Source organism: Archocentrus centrarchus, chromosome 13, assembly GCF_007364275.1.
Source record: "Archocentrus centrarchus isolate MPI-CPG fArcCen1 chromosome 13, fArcCen1, whole genome shotgun sequence".
Taxonomy (NCBI): Eukaryota; Metazoa; Chordata; class Actinopteri; order Cichliformes; family Cichlidae; genus Archocentrus; species Archocentrus centrarchus.
In genome coordinates, this window is record NC_044358.1 from 34,351,258 (window position 1) to 34,377,877 (window position 26,620).

The following is a 26,620-nucleotide window of genomic DNA, read 5'->3' on the forward strand; positions in this document are numbered from 1 at the left end:
TTGAGCGGGCGCTCCTCCCCACCCCCTTTTTCCTGTGTTACTCCGCTGTGGCGGAAGTAAGCCGTATCGCTGAGGCCTCATCCTTCCAATGGCGACTGCAAACAGGCTGAATAGAAAGCGGGAGCAACCGTGGAGGGGGCCAGAGCTGTGTAACTGAAATTAAATAAATATATCATATTCTCTGTAGCCATAAAGTTAGCGGAAAATTTGTTTCAACTCTCCAAATCACGGCCGTTTCAATGGCCAAAAATCGGAACATTTCGCTCCTTGAGTCGGGTAAGCCGTAGAAGTAAAAACCCCCAGTTGTAAAGCTTAATATTAACAACGGTGTCGCTCGTGTTATAATTGATATCCCAGTTGCTTTTCTGGTTGTTAAATGTACTCCCTCTTCATTTCAGAGCTCTATTACTTGATATCTCGTTTTCTCACAACGGGTCCATGTCGGAGAGCGGCTGAGGTGAGCTGGCGTGCTTTGACTCTCGCTCTGTGTTGTATTTCAGAATAGTTGACTAGCCAGCTGATAATGAGTTGAGTTGATGGAGGCATTCTGATCTGAATCGTTTGTTTTTCCATCTTCTGCAGGTCCTTGCGAGCGAACTAGAGGAATATCAGGTGTGTATCCCAGCTGTCTTTGCCTGTTAACTGCTAACTAGCTGCTCTCCGTCGGTGTTTACTGTGTCCGGGCATAAACTTGCTTCACTCGGTCGACTTTTTAATGCCCCGTTACGTCTCACTCCTTTGACATCACCCGTTTTTTTTTTTTGCTAGCTACATGTGAAACTGCTGGTTTTGTGTGCTGACTGCGCTTTTTACTCTATTTTCGACAGCTCTTACCCGGGAGGTTGGACTGGCTTGGAAACGAGCACCCGAGAACATATGAAGATGTGGTAAGCGTTAACTTGGTGTCTGTTGTTATACGCTATCGGCGGTTGTTATTGTCTTGTGACGGGGGACCGTGTGGCCACGCTCCGTGCTTGTTTACGGTCTTTGTTCTTTTTTTTCCTGCTGGCTTACTGCCGGAAATCCTCGACTTGTGGTGATCGACAAGGTCAAAATTCGCTCTCAGTGACTATATTTTTCAGTGTGAACTATTGTGTGGTGCTAAGAAAAAAGGAAAACGGTATTTGGATAGTGAGTTTAATATTATTTAGCCCCGACTGTTGTACCGCAGATAGGGTGGGTAGTTTGGCTTCTCTATGTGTTGAGACGGCTGTACTGGCCAATCAGAAGCTGAGATGCGCTGTCTCTGCGTTAGTTCGCTTGCGACCTGCAATGTGATTGGTCAATAAAAAGAAGCCACGCCTCTGAGAATAGGCGTTCAGAACCCTGCCTTTCTGTTTGTCCATTTAGCCTTAACGTACATTTACTATTTAGTTTATTTATTGGTTATCGGAATTTTTGTCTAGTTATTTTAAATGGTCTGCCTTTACAACAGTGGTCTGTAATCTCTGCCATGTCAGCACTCTGATTTTGTTTGCCCTGGCAGGTTGCAGCCAACAGACACATTGCACCAGACCACTTGCTACAGATATGTAAGCAGATTGGACCACTTCTTGACAGAGAGGTGCCATCATGTGTCCCAGGTGTTCACTCCCTCCTGGGGTCTGGAAAGCAGTCCATGCTTAGGACTGCGAAAGGTAAGCAGTTTCCAAGAACATTGTATGGGGTGGGCATTACACAGATACACACTGAGATCGCGTTATACAAAAGTTTGGATGGTATATTGGACTGCGTAGTCACCAGAACTGGCACTGTCTTTGCCACAGCCAATCAGCTGAATCATTCTGTGAACTTTTGGTTTTGATTTTCAGACTGTGACAGTGTGAGGTTTAAAGCTTCATCATATGCAGCCCTTCACCGGGGCAGACCACCAGAGAGGCCTTTGAACTGCAAGAAACCTCCACACCTTGGTAGGCCTGACCTCTCAGTATACACGTAACTGGTGTGAAATGAAATGGATCGAATAATATGAACGCATTAATAACTGGGTCATGTGCACATTATCAAGTGTAATTCAGCATTTATTTTTCTTTTGGTTGACTTACTGCCAGATTATTTGCTTAGACGTAGCAAGCTATTCATCACAAGTCTCATCATTTCTAAAAGCTTGAGTGGAATTATTGTTTTGCTCGCATGATTCTGTGGGATTTCTGATTATTCCTGTTTGATGCTAAAGTTGGGCCATCTATCTCCTTCACGCTGTTATAAATATTCTTGCAAGGCCTGTTCCTTCCTCAGGGCAAGTAGCACACAAGTAGAAAATGCTGGTGAATTAACCCTTTAGCAAGCTACTTTTTTTTTTTTTTTTTGTAAATGTGCAAATTGTAAACTAAAAATCTTAAACCAGACCTGAAATTAAAAACAAACAAACAAAAAAAACACATTGTGGATAAGTTCTTGTTTCGGTCGTATTTGGTTGTATCCCTCAGCAACATATGAAAACCAGATGCAGCAGATTTAAGAAAGGAAGTGATTTTGTTCTTGTTTACAGATCAGTTTTGGATTGGGGACTTGAGTTTCATTTCAAGCTGTGCTTGCGTAAATAAAAACCAATGAAACTGTGATGATTAATATTAAAGGAAAGGTGAAAGTTGGTGAGAGAAACTGAAACCTGACTTTTATTTGATGCTGTGTTTAAAGGCTTAAGGTTTGTTAGAAGAAAATGCATTTACATACTTCAGTGCAAGAATAACATGTTATATCTTTCTTTATTTGATTTTTATCCCCCTCTGCTTCTGCCCACATTAGAGTAATTGTGTCGCACACGCACTCTAGTTTTTTGCAACTCAGGTGACTATTTTTTATTTATTTCTTTTTTTCTGATTGCATGCTGTCAACAGTGAAGGTGCATCGGGGGAGAGAGCTGACTGGAGTGCAGCGCTTCAGCTCCGTCTGTCCTATTAGCAACTATGAGCACATGCGTCTACATAGGCGGATCCTGGGGCATCTGTCTGCAGTGTACTGTATTGCATTTGATCGCACTGGTCTCAGGATCTTCACAGTAAGCTGGAGCTTGTCACCTTCTCAAAAATAAACCCCTATTTTATGCACAGTACTCAGTGATTTTTCTATATGAATGGTCACTCAGATTGCACCCACTGTACATATATTGTTCATGTTATGACCCACTCCAGGTTGCTTGTGCCCATTTTAACTCTGTACCTGAATTTCCTCTTCTCATACATGTATACTAAAGTGCCCGTTTTTGTTTTTCAGGGCTCAGATGACTGTTTAGTGAAGATTTGGTCTTCGTTTGATGGAAGGCTTCATTCAACGCTGCGAGGACACTCTGCAGAGATCACAGACTTGGCAGTCAACTATGAGAATACACTAATTGCTGCAGGAAGCTGTGACAAAACCATCCGTGTATGGTGCCTTCGTACCTGCGCCCCTGTAGCTGTGCTGCAGGGGCACAGTGGATCCATTACCTCCCTTCAGGTAAAGGAGTTTATTTTATATTATACTGTTATTTTAAAAATAACAAAAATTTTCCCACTGGGAGTAACGTGGGGCAGTACCTTTCAGTTTGGTGTGATATTTTCTTGTTACACCCTGTGACCTAAACGATTGCTGTCAGAATAATAAATTCATGACTGCGTAGTCGCCTCCTGGAACAGAAACTGTAGAGCGTGAGCTGCACCTGGATCGCTCTTGCAGTGCATCAGATTTTGTGTATCAGCATTCATTGCTAGTAGGTTTATCCCTGAAAGCTAGACAGTGTTTGTTTTTCTTTTATCAATTTTTCACAGCAGTTAATAATTTAAACGGCCTTCTTTCATGGCCAGAACCTAACACAAAACTCATTTCAGTTTTGTCCAGTGACAGTTCAGTAAAGTTTATTCAAACAGGATGGCTGTGGCCTCAGTGGTGTCAATAACTAAGATTGGCGACAAAACCTAGAGCAATTCTAAAGTGGAAATTGCACTGCTGGCTTTAATTAAGGGTTCATTTAAATAAAATATGAGCATGTGCATAGTATTCCAAACTAAATGACAAATGTATTTCATTTATTTCATTAATTTTTTTTCCTTATCTGTGAATGTTGTGTAGCATTAGACACTCAGAAATCACACAGTTGTAGACATTTGTGCTGGAAGATTCATTTCCATCCATGTGGCTCTAATTCCACAGAGAGGTTACACCTGCTGGTCTACTCCTTCCTTTCTTGTCCATAGCCTCTGAATTACCTTACTGTGCTCCCCCTTAACAGACAGTATTTATTTCCTTATTTTTGGAAGCTGCTTTTTCTTTGTTATTTTCAGTGTCAGCAAAATACAAGTTGAAGAAAGACAATAAATGTGTTTCAGTGAGTGTGAAGAAAATCTCCTTAAATGGGAAGAAAAAATAGTTAAGAGCATCATGACATTGGTACATTTTCCCTTGCTGTCTGCTTTCAACCTTAAAAAAAAAAAAAAAAAAAAAGCATTTGTTTTTTGAGTTAAATTTATCTACTGTGCAATTGTTTTTAATGGCACAGAAGGCTCCCCGATTGCCTGAAATGAAATGGCACATCTCACAAGATCTTATTTTTATGTGAAAGATTTGTTCCCTCGGGGTTCATTGCATCTTCTCTTTATCAGAGCAACAACTACTCCTTATCCCACAGCTATGTGTAGAAACATTACTGCGTGAGCTTGGGCTGATGGGAGCATGTTTGCTGTTACAGTGGTTGTCTGTGCTCCATCGCTTATTTTTCATTTCACTAAAGATGAACCAATGTCCCGTAAGCCAGTAAAAGCATTTGTGGCCCGGTCAGTCTGGAAATCATTGCTATTGTCAGTCGTTCACACGAAACACTGAAGCCTTGTTGGTGCAAAACAGAAAATAAAATTTAACCTTGTCCTTTTTAATTGTTGGCTCAAGATCAAGATTTTGGCTTGGCCAGTACAGGGGAGAAAAGGTTAATGTTCAAATTCCTATGCAAAATGCAGATTTCGGTCTACATGGACTGACTGGAGTGGGGGGGGGCTGATGTTTGATTGTCTTGTGGTTTCAGTTTTCACCATTTGCCAAGGGCTCCAAGCGTTACATGCTGTCCACTGGAACTGATGCTACTGTCTGCTTCTGGCAGTGGGATGTCAACAACATAAACTTTAGGTGAGCGCTGCCTGTCAAATGACAAGTATCTGTTTTAAATAATGTTTTTGAGAAGTATTCTGTCATATCACTAATCCCAGATGAGCTTTAATAGTTGCATGAAATGCCATTGATCACTGCGTTTCTTAGCTGGAGCAGAAAACTAAGACCACTGTATTAAATGTTGGAGAGAAATGTACAAAAGACAGTTTGGCTTCTGTGCGTGTGTGTTGGTTCCACTGGGGCACAAACAACGTTAAGCTGCAGGATGCCTTGTAAATAGGAGTGGGAACAAATTCCATTAGAAAGTATCCTTCTGATGGAAATTAGCAGTAGGCCTAAGGCGTAACTGGAAAACAAGTCAAACTGGGTTTAAAAGGTTTTTAACTCCCAGTGCTGGCTGCTGGTATATTGCTTTTATGTCACCTTTTAAACTGGTGCTTGCCTTGTCCTAAGGAAGCTAAACTGGAAAGCATATAGTTGTATTCTAAACTTTGCACACCTGCATAACTGATATGCATGTATGTGGATGTCTCTTATCTGAGCAAAAAAATGGCAGCCTGAGATCCGACCTGGCTGTAATCTCATTTGTCATCCTGAAGTTGAAATGCTGGTTAGTTTGGATGCAGGGTTAACTGACAGTTTTTGTTCAAGGACAGGGCAACAGGTGGGCACTAAATATAAAGATTAAAACAGGTATCACGGTACATTACGCTACTCTTTGCCCAAATATCAGTACGTTTTTCAGTGATGACTGATCTGCTTCTGATTTAGTCGCGTGTTCTGTTTTGGATAAAATCAGTTATGTTTTCTCTCCTTCCTTCAAGCGATCGGCCGCACAAATTTACAGAGCGGCCAAGGCCAGGAGTTCAGACTGTGTGCTCATCATTCAGTCCAGGTAATTAGACATTTTAGGCTGTGTTGTGTGTATGTAAAAATGCTGTTATGTCTCACTTAGTTAAGCAGACAATCCATATGGCGAAAGGCTATTGCGGGGCCCCCGAATTTGAGTCGGGACCCTCTCTCCCTGCTGTCTTGTCTCCTCCGCCATCCTGTCAATAAAGTGTAAAAGCAAATAAATAAATAGCTGCTAATGTTTAACCAACCTGTATGTATGCCGTGCTACTTCATGCGTCTAACTAAATCATTCTCAGAATTATCAAAGTGTAACATGCAATGATATGTTATCAACTTTTCTCCAGGTGGGATGTTTCTAGCAACAGGAAGTACTGATGATGTCATCCGAATATATTATTTGGGAAGTGGGAGTCCAGAAAAGATATCGGAGCTCCATGAGCACACGGTAAGGACCACCTCAAGAGCAAAATTTTGATGTCACATACAAAGATTATACAGGAATAACTCTGAGCTGCATAATTAGATTTGACATGTGAAAAGTCTGTTGCTTTTCCCTTATGATCCTTATGATCATTGTCCATGTGTCTGCTTTCTAGGACAAAGTTGATAGCATCCAATTTTGCCACTCGGGTGAAAGGTATTATAAAAACTATTATTATTAAATGTTATTTTGAGCATTGTGATATTCAGAGTAGAGATTTAACTGCGTGGAGCAGTGTACAAAGTGATGTGCATGGTTTTTGTTGCTGTCCCATGCCAGGTTTGTGAGCGGAAGTCGAGATGGAACAGCACGGATCTGGAAGCTCCATCAGCGGCAGCAGTGGAGGTGCATCCTGCTTAACATGTCCGCCACTCTTCCAGGGTGAGTCTTTGCCTTTTTGATTTTGGGGTCTCTAATAGCGTAATGAGATGAGGATGTACTCAGAATAAGCAAAATTCCCATTTGGAATAGAAAATGCCCGATTTGCTGAATAGAAAGCAACCATTTGCTGCCTAAGCCACTTCAAGGAGCTGTCGGAACATGTCCAAGTAAACCAGGTGCTGATGACAGCTGAGGAAACAGTTTGCCCAAATGCTTATTTGTTCAGTTGTCGGCTTGTATTGGTTTGGTCATCTGTAAAGCAAGTCGCTAACAAAGGTTTTTTTCTATATAATTACACGCACCTCTGAAAGAATTTGCTTGCTGAAGTGTAATACTGATTAATGTATTTTGGGGAATTACAGGGTTGTTTTATGAATACGTTTTATCTAGTTCAGATGTAGGATTAGTTTTGTCTTGATGTGTATAGCTCCGCTTCCTTGCTATATGCTTGTTCTTTCTTGGAGAGTAACAAAAGGGAAAGGAAAGGCATTTCTAATGTATTTGTTTTAATCTTCTAGTTAACGTTCTCAGACTGAGACACGTTTGATGGTCTGCGCTTTCCAGCAGAGCATTTTTGTTCAGTATCAAACTGGGCACGCTTTCAAACATTCAGGCCGTATTTCGCTGTACATTTGTATATAAAAATGACTGTGCCAGTGCAGTACAACTAAAGTGCAGCTCTTGGAAGTTGGCTGTGTAAAATCCAAGTTTGCCTAAGATAAAGTCTTGCCACTCAGCAGCCACTTTGGACTACGTCCAGACACCTATATGGGGAGTTATTTTGGGGCATTATGTAAATTAATTTCAGTAGTCACGGGACCATGGAAACTGCATGCATAGTCACCAGCGAATGTAATGAAGCACTCCGTAAAAGGTTTGCTCTGTTTGCCCCAAAATAAAGCTTTACAGCAACACAACAGCTTTACAATAACAATACTCCCATTCTTGCTTTTTTTTTGCATTTCAAAAGCAGTTGTACTTTTTAGCACTCCTACTACAGAGCCATGTTCTTATATGTGCAGAATGCGGTTTGGTATTGTCTTACTAAAAGAAGCCAGGACTTTCCTTAAAGAGGCTGGGTCATCTAGATATGGATGGTGTTCTCAGTTTGTTCTGTGTCACAGGGACAGCTTCCAAACATTCAGTCCTTATTTAACTGTTCAATTTGTACTGAATTTACACATATAAAAATGACCATACATTTAAAGTAGGACTATCGTTGGGATGCTGTGTGAAATGTAAATAAAAACAGAATCCATTAATTTTGAAAATTACAGCTTGTAGCTGTGTAAGCTGTATATATTGATGGTGCTGTCAAAGATGTGCAAGTTACCCATGCTCCGTGAATGCTGGAGTTAGAGCTCTGCTTTTAGTGTTCGTTTTTAACTTGAGCTTGCAGATGCAGCAACGAACTGTGTGTGCTGATGATAGTTCTCAGAAGTGTTCCTTGTCCTCTATGTAGAGAGAATCTCTGGATTCTCTGACTCTTCGAATGATAGCTGAATAAATCCCCTAATGTCCTGCTGTTTGAGGATGAGAAACATTATTTTTAAATCGTCAAACTATTTGCCCACATAGTGGTGAGCCCTGACACAACTTAATTCTGCAAAGCTAACACTTAAAAAAAAAAAAAAAAAGTGTACCGGTAATGCTTTTTTGAACTTTTTTAAGTACAAGGCTTTTGTTGCCTGTGTCAGCAACAGTAGTTGTCAGTTTCATAATTTGTTTGTACTATTTTTATTTAAATTAGGGGAGGTATCAAGTGATTTCCAGGTAGGTGCATTTATGTCAAACACATTTGCCTAACAAGTGAAAGCTCCCCTGCTCAATTCCAAGAGGAGACACAAATCCATTGGAGGTTGCATCAGGAAGGGCATCCGGCGTAAAAATCTGCCAAATCAAATGGGAAACACTACCCATTGTGGCGACCCTTTGTGAATAAGGGAGCAGCTAAAAGTAGCTTACTTTACATTCATCTCAAGATTTTTTTTTTTTTTTTTTTTTTTTTTTTGTTTTTTTTTTTTTTTTTGTTTTGTCTTTGTTTTTTCTTCAAATGTCTTTCAAATTTGTGTTATCATTCTGCCTTTCTGTCTTGGAAATGACTATAAACCTCTTAAAGTGGACATATCATGCTTTTAAATCCTTCCTCTTCATATGTAAATCATTCACTTGTGGCCTACATAAAGTAGAACTGCAATGCTTTGGTCTGAATTCCTCGTTATTGTAGCTCCACAGACCCCTCGTAGACCCCTCGTTTACCCCCGTGTCTTAGAGCAACTCGTTTTGGTGCAGTCTTTTTAAATGTGAATGAGACATTTCACGCCGCGCCCCCCTTCAAGTCGCAGAGCGTTCCACTCTATCCCATTCGGGATAAAGTGAAACTTTTTATTCTTATAAGTTTATTAAAGATGTCAACAATGGAAGACTTGTCCATCCAGCCTTACATGTTCGAACCAGAGTCTGACCCAGAGCAGGAGAATGAAGACGACGAACCTGCAGAACCATGCCTTCAACTGAATGCATCCCAATGGTGTGTTAGTACTGTATTTACACCCTCTCCATCCATACCAACTACCTACAATATGGAGCGTAGTTTAACTATAGTGTCCATACATTTGAAACTACTATTTAACACCCACAAAAATACACCCAACAACCAAACATTTTGACTTGTCTACTTACAACTTTGGCATAACTGAACTTGGACTACAAAATCGCTGCGAGGGAAAAAAAAAAAAGGCAGATTCACGAAACTGGTTGGCCAGAGGTCCGTGACATTGTTCAGCAGTTCCACAGCAAATACTGTGACATAATATACAAGCAAAACGTAATAGGGAAGAGAGAAAACTGAACAGAATGAAAAATATGACCCAAAAAGAATAGAAAGGTATCTATGCAGCACCGGGAGAGAGTAGATTTAAATTTTCTGCACTCCTAGACACTCAAAGTACACAAAATGTATTTAAGAGCTAAAAAAAAGTGGATTTTGCACGATATGTCCCCTTTAAAGGAACCTCTCATGTGCCAAAGCCTGCCTTTCATTAGACTTCAATGACAGCATGGCTACAAAATATAATTTGGTGCTTTGTGTTAGAATTCAAAAGTGGATCTCTATCATGAGATGGATTTGAATCCAGTATAAAAGGGACTTTATAGATGAGTTTTCATCTGCTTTGTAGTTTTGTGAATAATTTGTAATTGGATATTTTTTCTTTTCTCTCAGTGCTGAGCCAATGATTGAAGAGGAAAGCTACTTCAAACCCAAAGTCACCATGGTAGCGTGGGATCGCCATGACAGTACAGTCATCACGGCTGTTAACAACCATCTCCTCAAAGTGTGGAACTCCTACACAGGACAGCTGCTACATATCCTTAAAGTAATTGTGCTCAGTGTTCTGCTACAGAGCTCATTATACTGGTTATGATGTAACCTCCACAGATTCTCAGTTTTAAACCAGAGATTATCTTGAGACTTGAGCACTTTTTTTTTTCTCTCTCTCTCTCTCTCTTATTTCTCTTCCATTTTTTTCTCCAGGGCCATGAGGCTGAGGTGTTTGTCCTTGAACCTCACCCTTTTGACCCCAGGATCATCCTGTCTGCCGGCCACGATGGGAACGTGTTCATATGGGACCTGCTGCGAGGCACAAACACACAGCATTACTTCAATATGGTACACTGACACAGCACTGCCAGAAGCTGGCTTTCATAGAACCAGAAAAGCTGTTAACCCCGGCAGAGTTGACCAACACATGATGGAGCGATTTTAATGTGTAGTGCTATCCACCTGCTATAACACTAATTGTGAGGCACTGAAGGAACAGTGGAGTTGTTTTGACCCAATGTGCATCTCTGCGCACACAATGGGTGGCAAGAGGGTCAGAGTTTATTTCCCCCTTTACAACCTGTAACAGCAAGAGAGCCGTTACATACTGCAATGAGTGCTCTAGAACAACTATAATTAGTAGGCAGATATGGTTATGTTATTTATTTTTTTATTAAAGCAGTCGTGCATTATGGTGAACACTAATTTAGGGAGATGATGATTATGATTAAAAATAGTGTTAACAGACATTGTGCTTTCAGGTGTTTTTTTTTTTTTCCTTTAACAGTATAATTGCCACTGATTATTCTGGATCTACTTGAGTGTTTCTTGTCTTTTAGATACACTTTTGTCTTTACAGCCCATTTTCTTTTGTATTTTATGTGCAGAGTAGGTAAGAGAAGGAAAGAGAATATGTTTACTCTTTCTTTCTTAACATTATACTTTGAGGGCCAGCAGCAGCAAGGAATTGTGCTGTGATTAAAAATTCTCCTTTTGTGATGAGTTTCTTCTACTCACCCCCCATGGTTTTTTTATCCAGATTGAAGGCCAGGGTCACGGAGCTGTTTTTGACTGCAAATTCACTCCTGATGGTCAGCGTTTCGCCTGCACGGACTCCCATGGCCATCTGCTCATCTTTGGCTTCGGCAGTTCCAAGCCCTATGAAAAGGCAAGAACAACAGTTGCATTTTGAAGATTGGGGAAAAAAAAACAAAAACTTGAAATTTAACACTTTGTGAGCTCACTGTGTGTCTGAAGCAAAGTGAAGCCATTTCCTTAATTCTTGCTTCTCCTGGTTTCCTCACAGCTTCCAGACCAGGTGTTCTTCCACACAGACTACAGGCCACTGATCCGGGATGCCAATGGCTTTGTGCTGGATGAACAGACACAGCAGGCACCTCATCTCATGCCTCCACCATTTTTGGTGGATGTGGATGGAAACCCTCATCCCCCACGGTAAATATCACCTTCTTTTAGTTATATGGCAAGCAGTACAGACTTCAGTTATTAGCCAAGGTTTCAGAGGTTTGGATGTTAAATAGAAGGTTCTGAAGAGCAACATGACAAAGTTTAAAACGGTAAAAGGTTAGTTGATCTGTCTTAGTGTCCCTGGGTCATTTTTATGCAATTCATAGCAATGTCAGCATTGCTTTTACCTGGACTATTTTTTTAATTCTACCTTCCCCTTGCTTTCTAGGTACCAGCGTCTTGTCCCAGGGCGGGAGAACATTGCTGCTGAGCACCTGGTACCTCAGCTGGGATATGTAGCCACCAGTAAGAGCATAATTTGACTACAGTTAGCCCCACTACATGCTGTTAAATGTATACATAATAGTTACATTTTTGTTGCTTTATCATCTCGATTTAAGACCATCTGAACAATTTTTCCTGCTAAAAATGCCAAGCTTAATAGTGTTTGACTGTTATGGTTGTCCTACACCTATCACATCTTCAGGTGATGGTGAGGTGGTGGAGCAGGTTATCAGCCAGCAGACTGCAGAACCTGAAGAGGTTGCGGTAAGACGCAGCAGCCTTCTGGACGAGGCCATCCGACAGCTTCAAGCGCAACAAGACCGACAGAACCAGCCTGGGACAGGAGCAGTACCAGAAGGGTCAGCAGGGGCCCCAGGCCCAGTGTTGGCTCCAGCACCAAGCACACCACGTAGAGGTAACAGTATGTTACCACTGCTCCACTCAATTGATGTAGTAGACATTGGAGTTTCCAAAAATATCTTAAAAAGCATTTACTGACAGTAAATATATTTTACTTCTCCTTCACTGCAGTGTCTGTGAACGACCGAGCAGATGTGCAGTCACCTCCTAATGTCGGTCTTCGCCGCAGTGGGCAAGTGGAGGGTGTACGGCAAATGCACCAGAATGCTCCTCGCAGCCAAATGGCCACTGAGAGAGACCTACAGGCATGGAGACGCAGGGTGGTGGTACCTGAACTTCCACCCAGCAGCTATAGGTACGATGTTACTGGTGCCAGGATGTGTGGGAGTGTGTGTGGTGCTCTTTATTAGATCTTGCTGATGTCATTGTTTATGGGAATAAAATTTTTATAGTCATTTCAAAATATCACTAAATGGAAACCAATTTTAGGAACAAAGCAAATATCACTGATTATCTAATAGCAATGGCACCTCAAATTCTGGGACATTCTGATGTAGAATGAAGAGTCAGTTCTTGTAGTCAGTATATTGGCTGGTGGTCAGATGGGCAGGTTAAAGACTTTGGATACATTGACAACAGGCAAACCTTTAAGGCCAGATGACAGGGTGAGAGCATCTCAGAAACTCCAAGGCTTGTAGGGTTCTCAGTCCCAGCAGTATTTAGTGCAAGCCAACTGTGGTCTGGAGACAAAGCAAACCATAAATCAGGGGCAGGGCAGTGGGGGAGTATTGATTTGGCTCCAGCTTGCAGCTTACTGGATTTAAAAGATTTGGTGCCATGGTCTTGTTACAAGACACCACAGGGCACCTTCAGACATCCTGAGCGGGTCATATCTCTTTGACATCATGTTAGGTACAGATGTTAATAATGTTTTTGCTAATGCGGATTTATTCAGTAGATTCCAGTATGTAATTAATTGATGTCAAATTTTTGGTTAATCCATGCAGTTGATAGAAAGACAGGAGAAGAAAAAAAAAAGCTCAGGTTTACTCAGTCCTTTGGAATGAAATACATTTTTTTTTTCCTTTGCTAACAAAGTGCCAGTACTTGGATTGTAGGCAGGAAAGTAGTAGGCAATGACATCAGCAGAAAGTCTCTCATGACTAAACGTACTCATCAGTGAGGTTTTCTGGCATTTCTCTGGGTGCTGAAACATGACGTGAATTATTATATTTTTTTTTTTCAGGGACCAGGAGGACATTCGAGTAGCTAGAGGAGACGAGGAGGTGGTTCTGTACAATGCAAAGAAGAGACGCATTATGTACAGCAGCTGTCGAGTAGGTTTCCTATTTCTCAGCCAGTGAAGATGTGCTTAAATAGCAATCTGGAAAGAAAAGGGGAAAAAAAACATGGCTTGATGTGAGCTGTCATTTCACAGCTTTTTCTAACCTTAATCGGTCTCCAATGAATAGAATTCATCATTGTTTAAAAAAAAAAAAAAAGAGAGAGAAAAGTTGAATTGCATAAGGATTGAAGTACAAAAGGCACACTATTTATTGAGTGTCCTTTGAAACAATTAACCAAATGAATAAAAACATTTTTTTGCAGTTATTTTAGTTTAGTTTTAGTTTTATTTGCACTGGTCCTGAATCATTCCCATCTGTCCACTAGGATGATTCAGACGACGAGCCTTCCACTGCAAAGCGAGCACACGGCCGCAGCGATGCGCTTGAATACATCGATGACTCATGTGAAGAAGGAGAGGAGACAGCAAGCTCGGACATGCACTCTGAGGTGACACACTCGACTTGTTTAAAAGCGTTGTTTACACACAAATGAGCTCCTTTGGGGGGAAACAAAAATTCTGATCTTTTTGCTTTGTTTTAATCGCTCCAGGACAATGAGTTGGATGGTAGTGAGCTGGATTCCTCCAATGATGAGGAAGAGTGGAACAGTGACAGCTCAAGGTGACTATAGATGAGGGTCAAAGAGCGTCATTTTACCTATCACTGTTTTCAGAGAACCGGGGTCACCCTGGCAACCAAACATTTTCTGAATCCCAAAAAAAAAAAAATCTAGACAGTAGCATCGTTTGTGCTGAAAAGAATTTATGTTGTCTTAGGAGGGGATCCATCTACAATTCTTTTCTGTTGCTTGAATTCATCTTTGTCGGTTGTTATAATAATTATGCCTGCTCTTGATTGGACAGCCATACATCCAGTGAGTACTCTGACTGGACAGCAGATGCTGGTATAAACCTGCAGCCCTCCACACCACTGTCATCACGGAAACGAGTACGGCGCAGACTCAGCAGCTCGGAAGAGGAGGAGGAAGAGAATGAGGAAGAGGAGGAAAAGCAGCAAAGTGATGAGGAGGAGAAACCTAAAAAGAAAGGCAAAGAGAAGGCAAAGAAAGCAAAGAACAAGTCTCCCAGGGTAAGGTTACTTAATCCTAATTTTTTTTTGTTTTTTCTGTATGAATCTGGTTAATAACTGCTTGGACATGGCTGCAGACTCTGCAGTTTGCAAAATAAAACGATGGATTTAAAAAAAAAAAAAAATGTTTTAAACAGGTTCATGTTTACTCGTTTAACGTTTTACATCTTGGTGCTCCAATAAGCGTCCAAAGGCCAGACCATCCATTAACAGGGAAGTGTCCAATGAGTTCAGACCATCACCATGGATCACTGATGTCATTCCCAGGAAGTCTCCTTTTGTTCCTCAAATGGGCGATGAGGTAAGAGGCTCATCAGCTTAATGCCTGCCACTGGGAGAATGAGAAATGACTTAAAAACTGTCCTCTCACATGTGTGAGACTGCAGTAGCCTACACTTCTGTTTAGTGCTATTTATTTGGACGGGTTTGGAATCAACTTGTTTAAGCTGTAACTCTGAATAAGCTTAAATGTCTTTACTGCCACAAAACAAACAGACAGTTAAGTTTATTTTTAATTGTCATTATTGAAGCAATACTTGCTTATACATACTTATATTGTAGAAATATTCAACAGCAATGATACATTCAGCAGCAGTAACAGATGTTAATAGAGACACTATTTTGGGCATGACTATATCATGCCTGAGTTAAATGTAGTCTTGGGTTTTGGCTGAACAATATGAAGAAATAGGCCTTCCAGCCAAAAAGTGCAAGATCACCCTTTGGTTTAGTGCATGTCTCAAAGACCTAATCATACAAGTATATTTATTTCTTGTGGTTTTAGTTGGGAACATTATACTCATAGTCACAGTTGTAACTTTGCTGTGATGTCTCATCAAGAAATAATGCTCTTCATGTCAAACCAGAGGGGTGTGTGAAGGAAGTTCAACACAGCCAGACTTTCTTTGTGTCAGCTGGCTCCACAAAACCTAAAAGCCCAGTCGGCTATAACGGTATCCCGATGGCGGTTATTGGTTTTCTTTGTTAAGGACGCTGTGTGCATAAAAAGTGGTGTTTGACATGTCACATGATTCTTCTTCCACACAAAATGAGTGCTTGTGAGTTCCACCTACTCTGATTAGAGATGTTATCTGATGGTGATGATGATAAAATGGTGATTAAAATGTATAACAAACATAAAATATAACAGTAAAATGCAACACTGTTGCAAATAAGCTGAGTGTGCTCTATGCTGAGTGTGCTCTGTGCTGCTGTTTATTTCTGTGTGACAGCTGCACATTAGAGGTCTGAAACATTAAAGGTTTCTGTCTCACAGCCTAATGAAGCAGACACAGAAATCGCTTTAGTTTGTCAGCAGATCAAAGTTACTTTTAATTGATTGAGCAGGTGTGTCTTCTAGTAGCTACAATTCCAGCAGTGTAAAAGAGACTCAGCAGCTTTAGTCTTATTTAGATTACTTAGAATCGAGTATAAAAACGTATACTTACATACATTTTCTGCACCACCAAATGAATACATACATCCAGGTAAATGACACAGACTTTAAGGTGGACATGGCTCACCTTAAACATTTTTGATTCTTGTTATATTTTCTGTTTATCTGTTTTGCTAATACTGGCCAGGGTGGTGAACTATGAAGCAAGATTAATGGGTTACATTAATCTTGCTTCATAGTTCACCACCCTGGCCAGCAAGTTTTGTTTTTAATGCACTAAATGTGGTTTCCCTACTTTTGGCAAGTGTTGTGTTCTATAAGCATTGCATTAATCTTTTTTTTTTTTTTTTTTTTTTTTTTTTTAACAATTGTGTTCAATCTCCCCGTTTGTATCTTCTGTGTCTATCAGGTGATCTACTTTCGGCAGGGACACGAGGCTTATGTTGAAGCTGTAAATCGCAGTGAACTGTACCCCATCAATTTAGAAAAACAGCCGTGGAAGAAAATGGAACTCCGGGTAAAAACTAAAGATAATAAAAAAAAATTTCCAATAGATGAGGTGGAGGAATACACAAAATGCTAATTTCTACTAAAGTTTTCCATAGTTTTTACTGAGGTCAGAAACGCTCTTCATATGAGAGTTACATTGTTAAAAAATAACATGCGACTACAGATTAAATGGAAGTCCTGCTGTTTCCTAGGACCAAGAGTTTGTGAAGATCACTGGAATCAAATATGAAGTGTGCCCCCCAACACTTTGCTGCCTGAAGCTGACGCTTATTGACCACGGCACTGGCAAAATCACAGACAAGTCATTTTCTATCAAGTAAGCAGCTCAGCCCATTTGTTGCATTCCTCTCTAGGATAAAGCACATTAACTGTCTGTGTTCTTCACAATCACATTAACAACCCAACGAGAGGCTGGTATTTTGAATTTGACATAATATTGAGTCTAAGAAAATGTGTGAACTGTAGAAATACTTCCCACATAGTTTAGGTGATCCTGTTTTTAATTTTTGGGGAAGATTTTTTTTTTTACTATACTATTTGTTTGTATTTCCAGCATCAGCTTCACAAGTCTTGAAGGGATTTTTGTACCTTCTTGTCAAAGTGACAGATTTTTTTATTTTTTTTTCTGCCCCTGCAGGTATCACGACATGCCAGATGTGATTGATTTCTTGGTGCTGAGGCAGAGTTATGATGAGGCACTTCGAAGAAACTGGCAACCAAGTGAGTGATCTGCTGATCTGTTTTAATGAGTTCTGCAGGCATATATAGATACAAGTTTGGGTAGAATTATTTGTTTGACACCCCCGCCGCTGCATGCTATTTTGATGAGGGGAAAAAAAGGTGGTGTTGTTCACATACATGCTGTTTGAAATGATTCATCAGTGCAGTCACCCTCACAGATGGATACCAGGCTTTTTTTTCCCCCCTCAAACACCTGAGTTTGGTCGTATTTTCCTTGTTACAGATGACAGGTTTCGCTCAGTGATAGACGATGCCTGGTGGTTTGGGACCATCATCTGCCAGGAGCCCTACCAGCCGGATTACCCAGACAGTCTCTTCCAGTGCTTCAAAGTCAAGTAGGAAACACACACATTGTGGGGACAAAGTAATTCTTCAGATACTTTGATTGTTACCAGCAAAGCCTGGACATTGTAGGTGTTGCCAAGCAGCAGTGAGTAATGTGAAATTTCTGGTGCTACTGGGATTGATTGAGACTGCAGCAGAGGTGTTGAGGTGTAAATTCACATCTAAGGGTCCACATGCTTAGCTTCCCAGGATTTTTGCTGTTATAATTCATTTTGCATATTTATAAATCTTCCTATAGTCTACAGTGTGTCCATTCGGTCAGCCAGGCTTTGTCCATTTGTTCTCAATTGATTAAGATCCTTTTTGTGTTTCTACCAGGTGGGACAATGGTGAAACTGAGAAACTCAGTCCTTGGGATGTGGAACCTATTCAAGATGATGGTACTAAAGGCTGTTTACTAGCTTATTGTCGTTAAATATAAATGTGCTTATACTGGAGTCTTTTTCACAAAGTAGCTTAACAGGTTTCATGGTGGATTCAAATGGTTTCTTTGTTGTGCAGCCCAGCAGCCAGACACAGAAGGAGGTGGTGTCCCTGTGACGGCAGAAGAGATGAGGGAGCTGATGTACAAGCCTCTGCCAGGAGAGTGGGGCGAGAGGAGCAGGGACGATGAGTGTGAACGAATCATCGCTGGCATCGATCAGCTCATCACTGTCGGTGTGTGTGCATATATGGAAGTTAATTTTCACCCACGCATTCCCTCTTTAATGTGTCCAGTCACATTCACATCTGCTGCATCCTTAAATTTGTTCTTTCCATGTTTATGCTACAGAGATTGCAGCTCCGTTTTCTGGTCCTGTGGACTTGGTCCAGTATCCCACCTACTGCACTGTGATCGCCTATCCCACAGATCTGGGCACCATCAGACTGCGGCTCATGAACAGATTCTACAGGTGAGTTTCTACAATCTTCTCTAGTCAAATCTGGCTGATGATCCAAGCCTGACTGGACTTTTGGCCTAGTTCTATCCTTGAAATATGTTCAGCTCATAAAATGCAAATAACGCATGTGGTGTGTAATGTTCTGCATTTCCTTCCCTCTGGTGATCCAGACGCCTCTCCGCATTAATTTGGGATGCCAGGTATATTGCACATAACGCCCGCACTTTCAATGAGCCAAGGAGCAAGATTGCCCACTCTGCAAAAATCATCACCAATGTCCTCCAGAAATTTGTCAAGTACGTGTTGCTGAACCTGTTTGTTTGAAGATCATGTGATGATGCACGGACTGTAAGCACAGAATTGTTAATTGTATTTGTTGCTAACACATTTTCTCACTTTCCCAGTGATCCAAGCTGCACAGACATCATGGAGATTTACAACGCAGTGGAAGAAATGGATGATGATGATGAGGTGAGTCTGAACAAATGAACAAGGTTTTTGTAATTGGTGTTGTAGTTTGTGTGTGTGTTTTTTTTTTTTTGGTTTTTTTTTCCTCTGTTACTGCTGTCAAAAGTACATATAAACTTGCAAAATCTAGGGTGGCTTAGTGGTGAAGCTGGCGACCACATGCATATGCTGCATTATGGCGCAGGTTCGAGTCCCGGCCTGTTGTCAGCTTGCCCACGTGTCTTCCCTCGTATCCTTCCCCCATTTTCTGTCTCTCGCTACTACAAATAAAGCCGCTGTGGCCAAAAAAAAAAATTTTTTTTTTTTTTTTTTTTTGCAAAAACTAAATTTTTTAAAAACAACCAAGATTTTTGCTGCTTTGCCATTAAAACACCAATTCTTTTGGGGCGTTTTCACACCTGTGCTGTCCAGTCTGTTTAAACTGAACTCTGATTCTGAAAATAAATCTAAAGCCACGTACACACTGGAAGTGATTTGCTTGTTGTGCATTGCTTTGAAGCTGCCAGCTGGTCGGTTGAGCCTACCAGGCTATATGTCAATCATCAGTATTCTACACTCTCATTGGTAGCCTCTTCAGTCGCTCATTTCAAAGTTTATCACAGGTCTGACCCACTTTGCATCGCCACCAGTTATTTTGCCTGTAATCACTTGAAGTCATTTACTTTCTGTGGTCTCAGGTTGCCACATCTCCAAATCGCTTCAGTGTGTACACAGCTTGAACAGCTCACGTGTCTAAAATCTCTGCACAGTACTAAAATACTGAGAGAAGAGATTAGTTCAAATAAACCCAGTTATAATATAATGAGTTTCCATTTTGGTGCAGTTATCTGTAAACACGTCATGTAAAAATGTAATTGTCACTGATTAAAGATCACATTCAAATAATCCACATTTGATTTGCCTACAGGAAGAAGATACAGAAGCGCCAGGAACATCTGCTGGACACAGACTGCGTCAGGTAAATACACAGGACAGGTGATCTTCATACCTGTAAAGAACTTTGACATTTTAACATTACCACAAAACCCAGAAAAAGGGACGATGGAACATTCTTTGTTTTGTTTTGGATATAAAAATGCAAAAAATTTAAAAAAGAGAATTTGTTGACTTGTGCTCCGTGTCAGTGAGTTTTTGTTTCTTCCTGATATTTGCAGCGCTCTGTAGAAGTGGTCCCAGACAGAGATGCCTGGAAGGAACAGTGCAAGAGTCTGCTCAACTACATATTTGAGTGTGAGGACTCAGAGCCATTCAGGCAACCTGTGGATCCTCAGAACTATCCAGTATGTTAACACAGCACAATAAGGGCTGTGCTTCGAGCAGATGTTGTTTTCAGTTGTGCGTTACAGTGTTTTGGGAGTTTAAATCATGTTTTGTGTGCTTGTCCAGGACTACCATGACATCATTGACACACCAATGGACTTTGGCACGGTGAAAAGGACCCTAGAAGAAGACCGCTATGAAAACCCTATAGAGCTGTGCAAAGACACACGGTTAATATTTGCCAATGCTAAAGCATACACACCCAACAAACGCTCCAAGGTAGGGAGGGATGTTCACATCATCTGAGGTTATAGATTATTTCTGATTTTTCATTTTTTTTTTTTTTTTTTTTTTTTTCTTTTCGCATGTTGGCTGAATGTTCTTTGCTTTCTTTGCTCTGGTGCAGATTTACAGTATGACCTTGCGGCTCTCTGCCTTCTTTGAGGAGCGAATCAGAACAATCATATCCGAATACAAAACTGCTGTCAAAAGCAGCAACAGGCTCCGTCGCAGTCAGAGGTTTCGCAAGAAGACGCAGCAGCAGCAGGATCAGCCCACTGCTACACCCAGGTCTGTCTGAGCTCTGCCTCTCCTCTCTGCTTAAATGTTTCTGTGGCACATTTGCAGTCTGATTTGAAAAGTTGCGTCCCTCTTTTCTCCAGTCAAAAGAAGGCTGCAGTCAAAACTCAGGAAAAAGTGGAGTCTGTGTCATTGACCAAAACTACCTCAGCCAAAGTGTCTGCTCCTGAGAGGCCCAGGAGGAGTCGAAGCAGCAGCTCAGGTCACAGCTCCTCAGAGGACGACTCTGGCTCCAAAGGTGCTTCATCAACATCAGGTACTCAAACTCAGATATCAAAGCACCCTAGAAGTTATTTGTTACCACCATAATAGATTTTCAGCTATGTTAGAGTTAATTAAAACATGATGATAATGATATTTAGTCTCAAAGTTTTGGCAAAAAAGTTAGTTTTTATTTTTCTAAGTAGTTTCTGTCATTTTGATCCCTTTTTTGTCTTTTAAAAATCATGTAGCTCTGTTAAAATAAAACCCCATTGTGTCATATTTTAGGACTTTTCCCAAGATTTACTTATTCATCATATATGGAATTTTGGTGTTTGTGGGATAAAAAGAAAAAAAAATCTACGACCATTTATACCTAGAACTGTTGAGGATGTCATTTTTGGCCCCATAGACATTAATAGAAAACAATAATTGTGGTGTGCTATGTTGCCTGGATGAATAATACTGCAAGGCTGAACAGGTCATGGCTGGGATGTTGAGCCAGGACAGAGCAGGTAGAGTGTAAAAGAGCAGACGGTATGTGTGACAGAATATGTGGAGAACCGGGAAGTGTTGCTGGCTGTGCGGAGTAACATGAGAATTGTAGCTGAACTAAGTAAAGCGAGTGTGGAGAACTAATCCGTGTAAATAAAGGGTAAAATCCGGGGCAGAGCAGCCGAATCGGGTGGGTTTCAGGCCTGAGGAGCAGCGCTGAAGAGGTGAGGGGCTACAGCCTGTGGTGGGGCAGCATGGACAGTGAATGAGAGAGAGGTTGCAGGTCCGGTTAAGCACAGGATGTGGTGGGCGTGCTAAACTTTCAATGTTGTACTGAAACATGCTTTATCATTACAGTCTAATGAAATAATAATTTGTAGAACTAATAAACCCCTAAAATGTATTTCTAAACGTATGTCTAAATACTTATTTTGTCAAATCTTAATTACAATTAAAATGAATATTAACTTCTTCAAGAAATGACTTCTTTGTCATTGCTGCTGTTGCTGCAGGATGGGTTAGTGTTAACAGCACTGTGGCAAAAATAAACTGTAATGTTGCTGCTTTTTCTACTTTTCTCTGTGCACCAGCAATGTTAGAATAAACTCAAGTAAAATTTTAGCTTTGTAATCAGCACTGCAGAGTCTATACATCGTTCACTGCAGGATGAAACCACGCTTTGTGACTGCTCCTCAGCCCCTCATGCTGGCGTGACTCAAGTTTCGGCCACATAGATGATCAAATGTTGATAATCTATGTACCTTGACACAAACACTGTGAAATGGTGCAGTATAAAACTGGATTTACTCTAGTGCTGGTTTGTTTAGGTTTTACTTACTATAATAATGTAAGAAATTTTTTTTGTTTGTTTGTTTTAATCTCATAGAGTCTGACAGTGAGAGTGAGGTGAGTGACTCGGAGGAGGAGAACCATCAGCGTAGACAAAAAGCAAGAGTAACAAGAAGCAACCTTGCCAAGCAGAGGAAAAAAGGTCAGGAATGAAGTTATCCATAAATGCTACAGTGTTACCTTTTTATAAGTTTATTGAAATAAAATATCCTTGGATATATTTATATATTGTTGCTAGTTGCTGAGAGCGACAGTGAAGAAGATGAAGAAGAGGAGGAGGAATTTGACAGCGAGGGTGAAGAGGGAGAGGATGGAGAGGTCTCCTCCCAGTCTTCGGATCGTCGCTATCCCAGCAGGAGTACACGGCTGACTAGAAACAGTGCTGCTGGGGACAGAAAACGGGCAGGTAAATGCTGTTCGCTGCCTTCAGCCTCCGACCCATCACTCAGTGTGCTTAATCACCTTGTTTGTGAATGGCTTGCTTTCAGAGTGCAGAGCGGAGATGAACGGTCACAGCAGCAGGTCGTCTCGCAGGGAGCGGCGTCACCACCGCGACTCTGACAGAGCCACATCTCAGGGCTCCGACAGGGAGGAAGTCACAGGTCGCAGGTCACTAAAGAGAAAGACTGCTCGGGCAGCTGTAAATAAGATCAAGCTCCTCGAAGCATCTGACGAAGACTACCAGGAGGATGAGGAGAGGAAGCCGAGGAGGAGCAGTAGCCGCCTCCGCCAAACAGCCCGGGTCAGCAAACGTACTGCAGTGTTCAAGAGCAGCTCAGATTCAGATGGAGAGCTGTCAACAGGAGGTATCAAATGCTCTTTGAAAGTCTTTGAAAATTCTGACATTAGAAAATACAGACACAGAAGAGATTTTTACTCAGTTATGTTACTCAGTTTTTTTTCCCCTCCCATCTTCTAGCTTCTCCAAATACAAATAAATCAGGAAGTGAGTCTAAGGATGAGGAGAATGGCAATGATTCTGATACCTCATCATTCTCCCAGAATAAGCAGAATGGAAAAACAAAGACCTCCAAACAAGCTGCCAAGATTAAGAAAAATGGTGAGAAATGTTCTTATCGGTTATAATTTTAGACTGCTAAAGCTGGCATGGAAGTTGCTCTAAGCGCATGGACTTCTTGTTTTGTCCCGACAGGTACGTTGTCCCGTGTGAATGGACACAGTGCAAAAAGTCACATGCCCAAGAGCAACTCTGAGCAGGACGAAACTCCTGGAGACAGCTCTGGAGAAGCTGAGGAGGAACAGCCACCTCGGTCTCAGAAACCCTCAAGGAGCACGGCAGCCACCCTAGCGAGGAAAAGTAGGATTACAAGCGAGGAGGAAGAGGAGGTGGAAGACCGCCACCGCATCAGCACACGACACAAACCTCCCGTAAGCTCAGACGAAGAGGACAAACGTCCACACCAAAATGGAAGGAATGTGGAGGACGCAGTTCACAAAGACTCTAAGAAAAAAAGCAAAGTTTCTCTGTCAAAAAGCCAAGACAAACAAAAATCTGCCTCAACTCATGAACTGGATGGTGCAGAATCAGATGAACTCAGTGATTCTCCAAAGAGATCCAGCCCACGCAAGAAAAGACCGAAAAAAGGTGAAGAGCAGAACGCAGAAAGCAATCGCTCCAGTGACGAGTCCGACTTTGAAACGAGGACGAAGAGGCTGACAAGAAACAGGAGTAAATGTAAACGGCCTCATGGCGACTCCTCAGCTTCAGAGAGTTCGGAGCAAGAGTACAAACCCAAGAGGAAGTCAAGGAGGAAACACTCCACCGGCTCCTCGGACCACGAGTCGGATACTTCAGAAAATCCATCAAATAGACGGCTGGGCCTCCGAGCCCTGCCAAAAAAGAAGTACATCAGTGACAACTCTCTCTCTGAGGAAGACTCTGCTTCTGCAAACCCAGGCAGACAGAGAAATGGTAACAGGACGAGAGAATCTAGAGAAGACCGTAATAATACAAGAGCGCCTAACAGAACTTCCCCGAATGAAACCAGAAATCGTCTGTCTTCCAAGAGAAAACGTATCTACACCTCAGACTCTGAAGACGGGGATGAGGATGGAGAGAAAGAGCCAGTACCTAAGAACAACAAAAATAGCAAGTCAGGCCCCTCGAAGTGCACCAAAAGGAGCACCAGACGCAGTAATGGCAACGAGCAGGACACGTCTTCCCACTCTGATTCCAGCGAAGAGGAGGAGGAGGAGGAGGAGGAAGATCATGGCTGTTTGACGAGGGGAAAGAAAAACGCAAGGCAGCCAAAACGCCAACGAAAGGAAAGCTACAGCAGCAGCAAACACAGCACAGACTCAGAAAGCGAGCAGTCGTCTTCAGTCTCTGAAAACTCTTTTGCCAGCTCAGGGTCCCACAGCAGTCCAAAGAGGAGAAGCCGCAGACGGTCAGGGATTGGTGAAAGGACTGCCAGCCGCCAGCTAAGGCAGCGCCGCCAACGGTCTGCCTCGGTGGAGGAGGAGGACAGCGACGAGTCATATAGCAGACCGCGGAGGAAGACACGGGTGAACACCCGAAATCGTGGGAAGCGGACGGTTAAGTATAACGACAGTGAATGAAGGACGTAGCGGCTGGAGGTTACAGGCTTTAGAGGGAAGACAAAGCCGGACGTTAACTGGAGAGCGTAAGACACTTGATGGCCACCTTATGGTAGTAGCACTGGAGTCCTCGAGAGAAAATGCTGTGAATCTGTTTCATTCAGGGATATTTATATTTTCTATGAAAAAAATACGAAACATGTTTATAGATGTAATACAAATTCAAGCATTTGAACTGCTGGTTTTCACAAGGATAAAGAGCAAAACATCACCTCCCATACTGCGTGTTGTGATTTTTGCCAGTAAAGGTTGGCAGAGGCCATTCTGGGGAATCTCGTCAGCTTGGGTGCTAAATCTAATATACCTCTGTTTAATCAAGCATACTGCTGGCTTGCACTAAGATACACTGTAATGAGGTATTTCATACACTAGTTTTGCATTAGAAACTCAGGGGTCAGCTAAGTTTACTGTAGTCTCAGACATGCAGATGGTTATTTTTTTTTTTTTTTGAGCTAAGGCAGATGTCCAAGCACATTTACTGGGACAAAACTAATCCATGTTTAGACTTTTGACTACAGCACTCCTTTGTAAATCCACATACTTAATGCTTGACTGTATTGTGAGTTGATATGAGCCAAATGAACGCAAATCAATTCTTTTTCCCGTACATTTCACTTTTTTTTCCCCTCCCCATTTGGTTTGTGTTGTATTCTAGTGAATAGGTGTAAATATGTGATTAAGAAATTGCCTGAACATCATGGCGATTGTTCAGTAGCAAAGAGTTTATTTAAATTTGACCTTTTTCCTTTTCTCTCTTTTTTTTTTTTTTTTTTTTCTTAAACACGTTAACTGCATTGTCTTGCCATATGTCACAAATTGGTACCTTTTTGCCAAGTACAAGTAACCAAAAGTACTTAATGCAAAATAATGTGATTTCTCATATTGGGAAGACCTTTTATCGTTGTCCTGCGTTACCTTCTTTCAGTATTAAATTTCAGAGTTGACTTACATTTTTGCCAGTCATGGGTTTGTTTTTGTTTTTGTTATGGGGAGGTTTCTAAATGCAGTTGCTTTGACATTTTGCTTAATGTTTTTTCGTACTACACCTTTAATAAACAGATTCCACAGGAAGACTATTAACGCAGTGTGGTCATGGAGTACAATGAATGAGTTATTCTTCCTATTAATAAAGGCATCACTTCAAAGTGTAGTCTGTCTTGGATTTAATCTTATCCATTGATTTCATGAATTTGCATGTCCTGTTAAATTATTTCAGTGGGGAGGTCAGCCCATGACTGATAATGTTCATTGTGTGTTTTTCTGTCCAGGTATGCTTTTACTGTACTGGCAGTCTGTTTTAGATTAAGATTAAGATAGTGTTTATTTGTCACATGCACAGTTATACACAGTACAATGCACAGTGAAATGTATTTTGTACCTGCAACCATATATATACACACACATATAAATAAGAAGAATAAAAATAAAGTAATTCACACTATACACTATACTCTATATACTATACACTATACACACTTTTATAAATTATAATATTTACATTGTGCAATAATGGTCCAGTTAGGGCTCAGAGTTGAGCAGACGGATGGCTTGTGGGTAAAAACTCTTCTTCAACCTTTCAGTCTTAGTCCTCAGGCAGCGGTAACGCCGGCC

At 41.3% G+C, this 26,620-nt stretch overlaps 1 protein-coding gene across 1 annotated transcript; it reads left to right on the top strand.

Annotated features, from left to right (window-relative positions):
* On the top strand, nt 1–26,154 carry brwd1 (bromodomain and WD repeat domain containing 1). Its single transcript, XM_030743911.1, has 44 exons — nt 1–276; nt 399–457; nt 583–612; nt 828–887; nt 1,487–1,637; nt 1,812–1,910; nt 2,841–3,001; nt 3,217–3,438; nt 4,997–5,097; nt 5,904–5,974; nt 6,279–6,379; nt 6,531–6,571; nt 6,695–6,796; nt 10,020–10,173; nt 10,332–10,466; nt 11,158–11,286; nt 11,425–11,573; nt 11,815–11,891; nt 12,073–12,285; nt 12,402–12,585; nt 13,477–13,567; nt 13,902–14,024; nt 14,127–14,197; nt 14,440–14,665; nt 14,850–14,966; nt 16,471–16,578; nt 16,763–16,887; nt 17,209–17,291; nt 17,536–17,647; nt 17,976–18,037; nt 18,159–18,314; nt 18,430–18,550; nt 18,709–18,834; nt 18,943–19,009; nt 19,914–19,964; nt 20,161–20,286; nt 20,393–20,545; nt 20,673–20,836; nt 20,929–21,101; nt 22,428–22,532; nt 22,629–22,796; nt 22,879–23,196; nt 23,310–23,450; nt 23,544–26,154. The coding sequence occupies exons 1-44, from the start codon at nt 240–242 to the stop codon at nt 24,968–24,970; spliced, it is 6,690 nt and encodes a 2,229-aa protein (XP_030599771.1). The 5' UTR covers nt 1–239; the 3' UTR covers nt 24,971–26,154.
* The last annotated feature ends 466 nt before the right edge of the window (nt 26,155–26,620 follow it).